Source organism: Dermacentor variabilis, chromosome 1 (genome assembly GCF_050947875.1).
Source record: "Dermacentor variabilis isolate Ectoservices chromosome 1, ASM5094787v1, whole genome shotgun sequence".
NCBI lineage: Eukaryota > Metazoa > Arthropoda > Arachnida > Ixodida > Ixodidae > Dermacentor > Dermacentor variabilis.
Window position 1 is genome coordinate 48112372 of NC_134568.1, and position 13385 is coordinate 48125756.

The window sequence follows — 13385 nt, forward strand, 5'->3', positions numbered from 1 at the left end:
ACTTTAGCGCTTTTGGAAGGTCGACTTTCCCTACGGTTCTTATTGGGTGGATATCTCCAGATTCCGTTAGAATCTGTTGAGTCGTCTCCGGATCTCCGGACTCTGTTGCGGCCTAGCAGACCATATTGCGAATACTTGCTCAATAACAAAGGAGTAAAAGCAATATTGTGATCACTATAGTTGAATGCTGCTGTTGCAGTGAACGAATTCACAGCCGATGGAATCGCTTGTTCATTGTTTTTCTTGAATTCTTGTTTACCGTCTTTATAAAACGCTATGCAATGTTCCTTTCCTTCTTTTTGGAGTCCTTGCATCGAACTTGTCGTCTCTGCTTCTCTCAATTTCTTTCTGATCCTTCCGGGTTGTCTATTTGGCTGCCAGCTTTCTCGGCCTCTTTCTTCATTCCGTGTCCGCGCATTTGTGGCTCCGATATCTGTCCATTTTTCTGCTGCCCATTTCCTGTCATGCATGTTCCTGAGTCTTTCAGGAAAAACTGACATTGCTCTGCGCTTCCCTGACTTGAAAAGTGACCAAACCCTTGTCACGCTGCACTGCCCTCATTTGGGGTTTTACCGTGGCCGCCTAATAGCTAGCAATCTTCCCGCCACCATTTCGGTAACTTCCAGCAGTGACGTGATACTCGATTTTATGCGCAGAACTTTAGCAGTGGTACAATTACTTGCTTATGAACCACTAGCGCAATCTGTTGGCAACGAGTCTGAGCGCGCGCAATGGCAGCGTCCATTTGACTACAGTGCAGCGCGTCCTCAGTGGACGAATCCGCTTTAACTACACTTACACGACGGATCAAATTCTGCGGATCAGCATAGCGTAGTTCAGTGCAGCCCATTCACTCCACTCACAAAGACGCCGCAGACGTCCTGTTCAGGCACACCATGCTCGTCTGGGGACTGAAACAGCAGCGATCCAGCTTTCGGTGCAAATGCAACTTTAGTGAAAGGATTTTTTAAAAAAAGGCAGATTCTAGTGTAATGCGTGAAGTAGAGTTCTAATTTAAGGGTTGGTTGAATTTTATTAGGCATTTTTTTAAAGAATATCAGTAAGCGCAGCAAAACGTTTTCGATGGGATCTGCAATGTTTTACGCAAAAGCAGAGCTTTGATTACTTTTCCACTTTTCAACGCAGTCCTTCTGTGTTCGTCAGTGAACACGCACTCGATAAGTCGCGCTCGAGAGAGTGCGTAGCCCGCGACACTCGGTCGCCTGTTGGGTGGCTGTGCTGCGAGTTTCACTTTCGACAATAAACACGTGACCCTGATCTGCTCACCCATTCATTCAGACGCACTGCCAGCGGCTTCCGCGTTTAACAAAGGGATAAGGTGCATTCTGACGCCATACGAGGGCAGGAGTGAAGAAATTTTGAGGCAACGGAAAAGGCGAACAGGGTTGTTACACAGACCCTCTAGTCATTCGTTGCAGTGCAAAGTGTTATTCCTGGCTCGTATCTATAGGCACTGAAAATATTCTGAAAATCTTAAACCGATCCATTCTCTGTCGCGAGGCTGGAAGTCTAAGACATGTTTTTTTTTCATTTAGTTTCAGCTCAAGTGAGTGCGCTCGTTTCGAGCGCGAAACCCCACAACGCGCCATTGTGGCGAAGCAGGCTGAACTAAACCAGAGCACCCGGACTTCCTGTTCACCGAAGGCCTATGTGTTGCAAGTAGCGTCCGTTCTGCGGCGGCAGCTGCGTTAGGTGCTGTAGGTGACGCTAAAATATCTGTTATGAGTCAGTTTATGCCGAAATGAAATACGGCGGGAGGCTAGGGAGTGATATGCTTACCTGGGCCTTTGGCGCCTCCTTGGACGAGACGACCTAATCTGAAGATGACCGCCCTCTCGTACTCCTGCACAATCTGTGAAGTCAAAAAGAAAGACGCAGTGAGAAAAAGGCTTGTGGTAATGCTAAGACGGCTTTTCCGACCACTACGAAGTAATAAGATAAAGCAAACGTTAAGAAACTGCATTCTATTATAATCGGCTTTGAGTTAACGACACCTTCCCCTTGGGAAGAAATAATAAATATAATTTTAACAACAACGACAACAACAACAACACTTCTTGGCAAATGCACGTTTTGTTTCATGATGAACTCATTTCTTCTGTTTTATATGCTTCGTTACTCATATAAAATACAGTTAGCAACACGCTGCAAGTTCACTCTCATAATTGTTGTGGGTCCAATCGCTTGGTCCCGTAAATACGGCATACGGCTCACGCGAAGATAAGAGCCAGTGACTGAGAGCTGGTGTTAGTAGTGATAACATGACCTCATAACTCATACAAGCTCAATTAGAATACATCGTAGTGATTCAGCAGTAAGCAATAAAAAGAAGACCAAATGGACGCATTTGTCGTTGACGCCTTTGTAGTTTTGCAGAAATGTTACCAGTGTTATTTAATTAATTGCTTCGTAACAACACCAACAATGAACACGCCACACGTGTGAGGACTGTTGGCGACGTTGTACGGAATCGTGGTGTCGGAATCGTGGTGTCGTCGTCTTTCTGGTGTGTGTTGTTTTTTTGGCGCAAAATCTTTTCAATATGCAAGATCACCAACTAGCCCAGCAGTTAACTCTTCTAATGTACGGAATCGCTCCTGTTAAATTGGTGATTCGTCTTCCTCTTCGTTTTCAAAGTCTTTCAGACCTTTCAAACGTTTTCAAACCTCTTCGTATTCATAACTACTGGAGCAAGCTCTCTTATGGTGACCACGTCATAAATAGCGATAAGTAGCTATAACTGCACGATTTAGCGAGGTGGTGGACAGCCCGGTCGGGCATCCCCTCGCTACACCACTTTTAAGAACATGTTGACCTTGTGCTGTACGTGAGCAGCAGTGACGTTTGGGTGAGTTGCCTTGATTTAAGATGCTTCTCTAGTGCAATTAAAACTGTTGATAACAGCTTTGTTGGGCTAAAACCTTCGTAGTCTCGCAGTTGAGCCATCAACCATGGTCCAAGTATTTCGTGTACAGTAAACAGGAGTCTGTCCAGTCGCCATAGTTTATTCGCTAATGTTTTTCCTGCGAAGTTATCTTTTTCTTTTCTTCTTTTTTTTGGTGGGGGAAGAGGGGGAGGGGCTCTTGTACGACGTGGTAAACCATCTCGATTTCAGCACCGCATTATCACATTTCAGTTTTTACTCATCGCCGATAAGTCGCTCAAGATGTGAAGCATTCAACCTAAACGACCACAAAGAGTGAGGTGCCGAGCAAGTGCGAAATTCCGGATAGAGCAGTTTTTCTCTCTGTCGTATATGACATTATTCCGTCAGTAAAGCCACAATTGGGGCAGTTGGATATATAGAGCTGTTGATAAACGCGCTGCTTTGGAGAAAAACAGGAGTGACTTCTAAACGGGACGGGACACGCACCACACATAGCGAGAAATATTAAATTGTGTTTGTTCGCATTATGTGTCATGTGTATACCATACCGACCAGCCTTTATCAAATTCCTGATAAAAACCGCAACGTAAAAATACATTTCATATGATTTGCAACGTTGACTTCCTCAAATACCGATACAGTCGCCAGAAACGCTAAAGCTCTCTCTCTCTCTCTCTCTCTCTCTCTCTCTATGTGTATATATATATATATATATATATATATATATATATATATATATATATATATATATATATATATATATATATATATATATATATATATATGGCATGGTTTTCGACATCGCTAGCACAAACAATATGAAGCGGGGGCAAAACACAGAAACACTCGAATTATTTTCCGAGGGAACGTCTGGACCATTGTATGAAAGCCCCTATCAATATTCACCCTGCTGATACCGCCTCGTCATTTATAGTTGGTCGAGGTTACTTCAGCGTGTGAACCAGTGAGCCACGTGAAATGAGTACTTCGCGTTGATAACATCGATTCCCGTACAGCATCTTCATGGAAAGCAGGCTAACTCATTTAGCTGCATGGAATAAGTAAGGTCACTGTGGTGTTAATTTTGAATGAACTCGACGCGGGAAAACAAATACGGATATTTCGCTGCAGAGCAGCTAACTACAATGGGGTTACGTCAATCCAGTGCTTCTGGCGAAGCCGCTTTTCGTAGCCCGGGGGGCTGCTTTCGGACACAAAACTCCGTTAATGTGATTGCGGCGCGTTCGCTGGCGTGCGGTCACCCTGATTAGTGGTGTTGTTAAAGCTATTTGGTTGCGTTGTCTGTTGACTGGAGCTAATCAGCCATACGATGAGGAAGAAAAAGACAACATTATAAGAAAAACACTGAGATCCAAAGAGAGAATCGCACTGCATAATATAAGCACCTACCAATCCCTTATGCATTAACTGAATCACCGTCTCATGTTCTAGCTAACTTGTTCGCTGGCATTAGTTTTAGGTACCGCATTTGACAGTGTAAAAATACCCCGCACACAAAAATTATCTGAACTGTTAGACCGCACCACTTTAATAGTTTATATATATATATATATATATATATATATATATATATATATATATATATATATATATATATATATAGATAGATAGATAGATAGATAGATATATAGATAGATAGATAGATAGATAGATAGATAGATAGATAGATAGATAGATACGTACGTATACATACATACATACAAACATACAAACATACAAACAACGTGAGCGCCTGATACTCGCGTCAACCCACAAACAAGTTTTCTGCACTATGAACAAAGGAGTGGTGACGCAATATTTAAAAGAAGCGACTTTTTGAAAACTCCGCGTAGTAGACAATAAAATACATTTAATTAACGTGCAGCATGAAGTACTGTATGCAGTGTGTAAAAAATACAAAAAAACATTAATTATGGAAAGCACGAAAACTACAATGATGATGATGATGATCGTTATTGGATGTTATTGGTGCAAGGGCCAGCTGTGGTCAAAGAGCGCTAAGAAAAACAACCACAAAAAATAAAAAATAAGGGGGTATTTAGAATATATACACATGCTCCTATTGATTGGGGAAGCTTGGTTTCGGTCATGTACGAGTGGCAAGGTACACCTGAAGCGCATATGCAAATCGTTAACTGCTCAAGATGAAACAAAGGTGACAAGATGGCCGTGAAAGATGGCCGTGAAACAAAGATTACAAACAATTATCGTATTGTTAGCTCCACTAGCTCCTATGTACCTCGCACAAAACCGGAAACGACAAGCTGTCTTTTAACAACTTGTCAATAGCTTTTCTTGCTCTCTTTGTGCGAAATCTGCACCTCTAATCAGATTCCTGTCAGAATCGGTAACGGAAGATAGGCCGTGACTGGCAAGCCACTGAATCAGTTGGAAACATCTTACTGAAATGGCTTGGCAAGGTGAAGCTGCCATCTTTTCAAGTCGCGTTCCAACTTGTCTGCTGATGCGGCTAAGCAAAGTTTTGCAAACCCTGCCCTTTTCCCTCTTGCGCTATTTTACCACATGCCTCGCATTTTCGCTGAGTTGCTTTCCAGTAATCTTGCTTTTAACCCCGTGTAATACTAGCAATGTTCAACTACCTTGAAATAAAGCAGAGTGATTACGTGAAGAGAGTTCTACAACATAGCAGTTAAGGTAATTAAGTCTCACCGTGCGGAAGGAGGCATTCACAAAAGATTCCATGGGCCAATTAGGCGCCGTTGGGCTTAAACTTATTTCTCACATTGACAAGGGTCGCCTCCTGGGTACGCTTTGTGTAGGTGTTTTCCGTTCACACTTCGCGTAATTGGTCATAGCAAAGTTCTACCCATCAGCCCTTCATTGCCTTGTTGACCTGCTTACACAACCGAGCTCTTTTATAAGAACAAATACTATTTTTTCCTCTACGAAGCAAGTTCATTGGGAGTAAGTACAAAATTATTCTGGCGCAAATGCTAAACATAGCAGTGTTGGCACACAGTACTAGCCACTTTTTTTTATATACAAGAACAGCCAAACAAAACTTACATTCTCAGCAAGAACTCGGTCACTAGCGGCGTGTTGAGTTTTTCGCATCTGATTTTCTGACTATTCACTCAGACTGAATAGAAATCCTCGTATCGAGAGACCCCATGTTCTCGATGGGCAGAACTATGTTAATTTTTCTTTTCTTTTTCTTTTTCAGCGGAACAGAGGAACACGGAGCACTGGCTCTATAGGCCATCGCCACGTACGCGGTGCACGAACAAGACACGCGAACAAGATGGGCGTAAAATATGAATGAAAGGCACCAGTAGCAGTAAAAAAAAGGAAGACACAGCCGTTAAAGCTGAAATAAGATGTTGACAAATGTACGTGCAAAAAAAAAAACGACAATAGCGGACAACGATCCAAGCAGCCTAACAAAAGTTCCACGTGCAGTGGAACGCGTTAGGTACCATAGCATAAAAATCCTTAGAAGAGTACCTGGGCTATTATATTATGCAGGAAATTTATTCTCATTTACTTTAAGAAAAACATTCTTGTGTGCACTTTTATGATAAAACTGACATCGTTGATGAGTAACCTTGAATAAAGATAACATAATTATGAACTACGATTAGGTATTCACTTTTCACTCAACCGATGTTTTTGTGCCAGGCAAAGATGGTGATATTATCTACGTGTTTCACTGGTATGACAGATCAGCAAGCGTGAAAACAATGGGGAGTGGCTGCGATTGTCTCCACTTCGTCCTTCTGCATGACTTCGAACGTCTTTGTGACGTCTTATATTAGCGTTATTAAAGCCCATTTCCTTTCGCGAATCTGTTGTAAGCAAAAATTTCGCCCCAAAATAATACCATTCAATTGTTTTTGAGAACGACACAGAGAAAAGTATAATTGGAACAGTAGTAGAATTCGGCAGCTTACGCTTACTATTCAACTCTGGGTATTCATTTGAGCCTGCAGAGTTCTGGATCGTTCTGAATCATTAGTGCTCCGCACTTGTTTGGTCATCCGTAGTTGTGATATATTTATCACTTTCCCTGTTAGGAACACTTTGTTTGAAATGCGTTAAAACTTTATACCTGGGCGTTTGAGTCAAAGTATATGGACAAGTGTAGCTCTCGCTACAACGCGACAATATCAACATTCGCGGCTAATGCTGGGCCCGTAATTACAAAGCTTCTTTTACCTAAGTTGCCTTTGCGATTAGCCATCGCAAATGACCTCGATTTCGCGCTCCAGCTACCAGTTGGATCTATTTGTGGGTGTGTTCTTTCTGTCCATATTCACTATAAGTTAAATATTCACGTTAGGCACATGTGTCCAACATTTGTGCACATTCCAGGCGTCATCGACTGCCATGTTTCAAATACAGGCTGATACGCTGGGTCCGCTTCTAGACTTTTGAAGAAGTGTTACACGCTGGTGTAACTGGCGACACGGACAACGCTGGTATAACTTCCTAGGGATACAGGAAAAGCTACCGCGGCTCCCACTCTACAGAAAGAAGTCCAGGTTAGAAACAAAAGAAACTACGTTGCGGTTCGTGTGGAAAGCGTGCGCATTGGGAATGCTGGTCTTTAGAGGAAGGAAAATGCGGCGGCCGAAATGTTATATCTTGGGAGAGAGTTAGTTCGCCAGAGGTGGGCTGTGTAATGTGCTGGCCAGACGGACTTCCGCTGTTCAGGAAATTATCGTGCTGCCCGAAACCTGCACGAAACAGCATTCTCGATTTCGCACGCCTTATCGGGACGCCAACTTCTGCATTATGAAAGCTGAAGCTATTGCTAGAATAATAGCCAATGTTCACTTGTGCGTTCTAATCTATTGTTGAATTGAATTGAATTCTGGGGCTTTACCTGCGAGAGCTGCGGTCTGATTACGAGGCACGCTGTAGTGGAGGGTTCCACACTCCTTATCCCACTTCGCCACTTCCTGAAAACCTGCGTTGCCACAAATTGGTCCTCCAGTTCGAGCAATACTGAGCCATCCGTCGACCCCTGACTCGCCTACTGCCTTCCTCACATTAAAGCAAAGATTAAGTGAGATTGAGTACGACGAGTTCCCCAGTTTCGTTTGTGAAAAATCCGTCGTCTCTATAAGGTAACGTTGAACTTGTAATCTCGAAGAACTCCCCAGCGTAGATTGCGTATGGATTGCTGCCGTACCTAGCCATCGAAGCAGAACGAAATCGCCTATAGAACATCGAGCTAATGCCACCCTGCTACTGCTGCATGATAGCTCGGAAAATTGTAAATTTATTTTTCCGTACATCCAGAAAACCATTTAAAAAAAGAGAAAAAAGGAAAGATAACGACACCACCGGGAATCGTATCATTTTTACCAAAAAGCCGACGCGCTACGGTATTCATGTTTATATGTGCGGAACTCGGAACTCCGAACGTAGGTAACGACCTTAAGCAGCTACGTCCCCCCCCCCCCCCCGAAGGTTTCCCTGCAAACTTTGCGCTAAAGATTTTTTTTTCTTGCTCATTATAAATAATCACGTCTAATCCACGGCCGTGCAAGGAACTCGAGTTGCTCCCCACTGTGTCCTCGGTAGAAAGTTTCCTTCGATCGCAACCACCGGCGTAAAATAGGCCACGCGGCGAACGGTTCGGACATTCAAAAGAAGCTTTAAAAGCGAATCTGCTTGGAAAAGGGAGGCAGCCCCTTGACCCCGGAGCGAACGTTGCGCCCTCTCCCTTCACTCCCGAAGCCTGCGCATTTATACGTACGCCATAAATGCGGGCCGGGCGCCGGCGCCGGCCTCCACGACTTCCTGCACCGGGCTATGCGTACTCGCTGAACGTGCTCACGCAAAGCGAGAGCCTCTAACCGCCCCAGTCGCCCTCGACCCACGCGGGATTGCAACGTACTGCATATTCTCCAACATTGCAGGCCCTTATTGGATATCTCGTAAATGAGGTACCATATGGCTTTCTTTTAATTATTTTCTAGTAATTGAAAATAGAAAAAGCAATGATTCTTGCCATCTAGCTTAGGAGCGTTAGCCCGAAGAACTGTCATTATAGGTGAGCTATAACGCCACCGTCTATGAACGCCAGATTGCAGATGCAGTGAGAAGACAGTTCGCTTTTTTTAATTTTTTTAATGCGGAAGCATTACATGCCCCGTTGCGCGAAAATTCTCTGTTTTAGTCGCCGGCATGACCGAAGCATAGCACCAAAAACGGCCGACAGTAAAGAGTAAAACCACAGTAAGATAAATACCCGAATCGACGTGAAATTTCCCAGCTAGGTTCCTGCAAACAGAGAAAATTAGTGTCTTCGAGAACAATATCAGGTAAATTTCGGTCTTGGTGGGCATCTAACCGGGGCTTCTGCGGTGCGAGGCGAGCCCGCTTCCCCGACGCCACGACGGATCCGCTGTTCTGCTTGACTGAATGTGTGCCGACTGCGCGCGTCATTGCGCACGCCACGTCGCAGCCACCTGGCTGACTAAACGCGTGTCCTATTGCGTGCCTCGTTGTGCACGTGACGGTGCAGCCAATGGGCACGAGGTGGCGCCACGTCACGAGCGTATAAAATGAGCGTGTAGATTAGAAAAGCATTATAGCTCAATTGAACGCCGCTGCGCGGTCCTTCGAGTTATGAACTCCTCGCGGGCAAGCGAGCGCGCTTAGACGCTTGGCGCGTTTTGATTTGGCCTTACCGAGGCTCAGTCAACACGCAAGCGAGAGCTTGCGCAGACAAGGAACGCGCAGAAAAAAAAAATACGTTTCACCAAAGCGTCTATAGTGCTTTCGCATTCGCCCACGTAAGCAGTGTCAAGTGTCTATGCCGAATTTTTTTTTTCTCTTTCTTCAAGATGCCCTGTAAGTCATGTGACAGGCGATAGCTGCTGTAGCAACTTCCAAGCTTCGTGAGGTAGGCGCACTGAGTCGCCGTAGGATAATAAGGCAAATAAACTTAAATGTTTTCAAAATACACACACGCACACACACAAAGAAAAACAGACGACTTAACTACTGTCGAACCCGGGACCTTTACTGCCGCAAATTTGTGCTTCAGCCAACTGCACCGCCAGGACATTTGTATACTTGGAGATCTAAGAACATCATCATGAAATGAGGCAATGGTTGCGGTACGCACTACTTGCACGACGCAATAATAAGCTAGCACTCAGTTGAGAAAAAAAAAAGAAAGGTAAGCAATGTCGGCGAAAGAAGGGCAAGAGAGTTTATGTAAGACAAAGGATGTAGCTAGGAACCATTACTACGACATTTATGGAAGCAGGAGTGTTTCTTGTATCGGGACTGTCTCTACTCCTTTCAGGATGGTTTCTTTTCTTGGTGCGCGAGGTACTGCGGCATGGTCTCACTGAGCACAAAGTCGCTAGTTCGTGCAGCTGGTGGAGGCGATGTCGCCATGTAAATTTCGATGGAGTAGAATTGCAGAGAGCACCATGTTGCCAAGGCTTGAGTAAACCCGAAAGAACCTCTATCGTTATAACTGATCCGGCGCCCTCCTTTATGCCATCCATCTTTGCCGATAGGTGCAACGTTTGACGAGAAACCGTGTCTGTTTATCGCCATGCCTTATGAACCTGGTTGGACCGAGTAATATTGCGCACGGCTGGGCACGCCTGACCTTCGCGATACCCTTAATAATCAACCAGTCATGTGCGTAACCACATTGCTCCTTCTTCTAAAAGTTCGCCGATGCGTTGTGTTCTATACTCGTTTGCACGACAGACCCCCCAAAAATTCTGTCTCTCGTCGTCATTGGTGCCCTGTGGTTCTCGTTCACATTGAAGTGCTGAAAGAGTGCAAAGTACAAGTGGTCCAAATACAGTAATAATCATAGGCACTTTGCGCTGTGCTCGAAAATCCACGCGCGCCTCAAACGATTACGTAGAAGTACGTAGACGGCACCTAATGTGAGGTATACGCTTCAGAGTGAGCTATTTGCAGGCGTTCCATAGAGCCCTTAACGCTGGCAGTAACACTAAACTAGACAACGAACACACACACACACACACACACACACACACACACACACACACACACACACACACACACACACACACACACACACACACACACACACACACACACACACACACACACACACACACACACACACACACACACACACACACACACACACACACACATCTCTAACTTTGGGTAAATGGGGCACATGGATCAGCGCTGCGGCCGTCTTCTCGAAACCGCCTTTCCCAGCCAGTGATGTACTCGTAGAATGCGAATAGAGGGGATGCAGGGCGATTTGGAGTCACTTTAAGAAGAGAACAAACAAAATGATCCCCAGGAGCCAATAACCAAAGGGATGTGTGGAACATCGCTGCGCGCGCGCTCAGCGTGCTGCCACGCGCCAAAGCAGCCTCCGTTGGCTTTTCAAATCGATAAAATGTCCGTTGCTGCCACCTTTCTTTTTTCTCGTCCGCTTTTCCTTAGCGCCCTCCACACGCATATTCACTATACTCCCCGTAAAAGCATACCACGCGTGTGGAGCGACGCCTCTGCGACGCTCCCAGAAAAGGAATCGCCGGCTGTCTTTTCTATAGGCGCCTCTTTTGGAATCCTTTGGATCTCAACAAAATTGGAGGCAAGCTCCGGATGGAGCACTGCTGCTGCTATATAGTTTGGTACGCATTTTTCTTACTTGGGCAGGATCCCGCTTCTTCCCTTCGTCACACTTAGAAACCAGTTGGTGCCGCTTGCATTCACCCCAAAAGCTGGAAGGCCCTATTCGTTTTGAGCCGCTGCAGACCCCCTACCCACGGTTTACGCGTACCACGCGCGACTCTGATGGCGCGCGCAGTGAATAGCTCGAAAGCCAAACAGAGTTTCTGCCAACATTCGGAAGGGCGGAGCCGCACTAACAAGCTCAACCTAAGTTACGGTATGTCAAGAGAGAATATGTATGCAAAAACACAACACTAACTGCAAGAGCAACAACAAGAAGAAAAACTAAAGGAGTGAACAAATGTCCTACCCCTTACCAAACAGCCTCGCATCCCAGCTCTAAGTATACTTCTCACAAAAATAGAATAGTAATAAGGAACTTACTGAGATGTAAGCGGCAAGACAAAACTATTTAGGCGAGGTAGCTGCTGAGGGCTCTCTCTTCAGCTGAAACATCTCACATGTGATAACAATGTAGTAGAAACATGTATGTACAGTGGCGACATGCGATGGGTCAACGTACAGAAACAGAAAATTAATAAATGCATTAATTTATTTTCGTACTTTCAAGGTCAATAGGCACTACAGAGAATCACAGAGAGGGACTTCGCTGGAATGATAACAGCACATGCTGAACTAGCATATTTAACAGAACCGTCAATGTAATCCTGTTGAAAATAATGCGAGAAACGAACGAGATACACAAAACACGAGTGTTGACTATCAATAGGAGGTTTATCGGATGAGCGGAAACATATACATGGAAAAAGGCGGGACGCAAGGAAGATAGCCAACGTCGAAAAAAACAACTAAAAACTCCTAAGGCTATGACATTATCACCCACTAAGAGAGCTACGGCCAGCCGGCAACTAACGTAACCTGCATGATCAGTATAAATACGGAGTCGGTTGCTGCGTACCTCGTATAGAAATTTTAGCATTGCTTATTTTAACAATACAAATGGCATTCCAATTTGTCTTTTGAAATCAAGATCAATATATGCTGCGTGATGGGTTCTACGGGAACGGACCTTTCTGCACTTCGAGTAGCACTCGAATTTATTCTTCAGGAGCCACCTTGTGGCTGAATAATTTTTATCTGTGACTCGAAAGCAGCTCTTCAAGGTATTCAAAGTTGCATGCATCGCGGATCTCATCAACAACTTGTGTCAGATGTAAGAAATTTACACCATCGAGCAACAAAAATGGGGACACGATATACTTTATCAGTGGTTGCCAGCACACTGTGGTGTCAGCGAAAACAATTGCGCCGACCAATCCGCCAATTCTGCGCATGAAAGTGGCAGATATGTGTTAGTTCCACACGCAGTAACTGAAGCAGCAACAACTCTTCGTCCCATGGCGCTAGATAGTGTGGAATTCGACAAGTTCCTTGAAGAGTCGCTTACATTCACTGGCTGCTTACTTGAAGATCGGCTATACGCCTGGGCTACCAAAGTGAGAAAAAAACCCTGCTGTGTTTGCTGTGTCTGCTGTGTCTGCTGTGGCATCATCGTTTATAAGTGGATGGGCCAATAAGCCTACTTCTGACATCTGGCTCTGAAAAACAATATCACATCTTCTGTGCGACTGTCCACGTTATAGTACGGAGAGGCAAGTGTTATGCACTTCGTTAGATACACTGAACAACGGGACACTACAAAGCAAAAAAATACTCGGACTATGGTCACAACGGACGTGCGCTTCAAAGGCAGCAGGGAGCTTGTTCGCTTCTTGCCATCTACAGGCCGGCGGGATGGACTGTGATAGTGACGTGTGCTGACTCATAATTTTGT

At 44.8% G+C, this 13385-nt stretch overlaps 1 protein-coding gene across 3 annotated transcripts in view; it reads right to left on the reverse strand.

Annotated features, from left to right (window-relative positions):
- LOC142577288 (band 7 protein AGAP004871-like) overlaps positions 1–13385 on the reverse strand; it is a 505838-nt gene that overhangs the window by 112322 nt on the left and 380131 nt on the right. For all 3 annotated transcript variants that reach the window (XM_075687088.1, XM_075687089.1, XM_075687087.1), the window contains one exon: positions 1801–1873. In XM_075687088.1, the coding sequence (XP_075543203.1) occupies positions 1801–1873 (73 nt within the window). The remainder of the gene's footprint in view (positions 1–1800; positions 1874–13385) is intronic.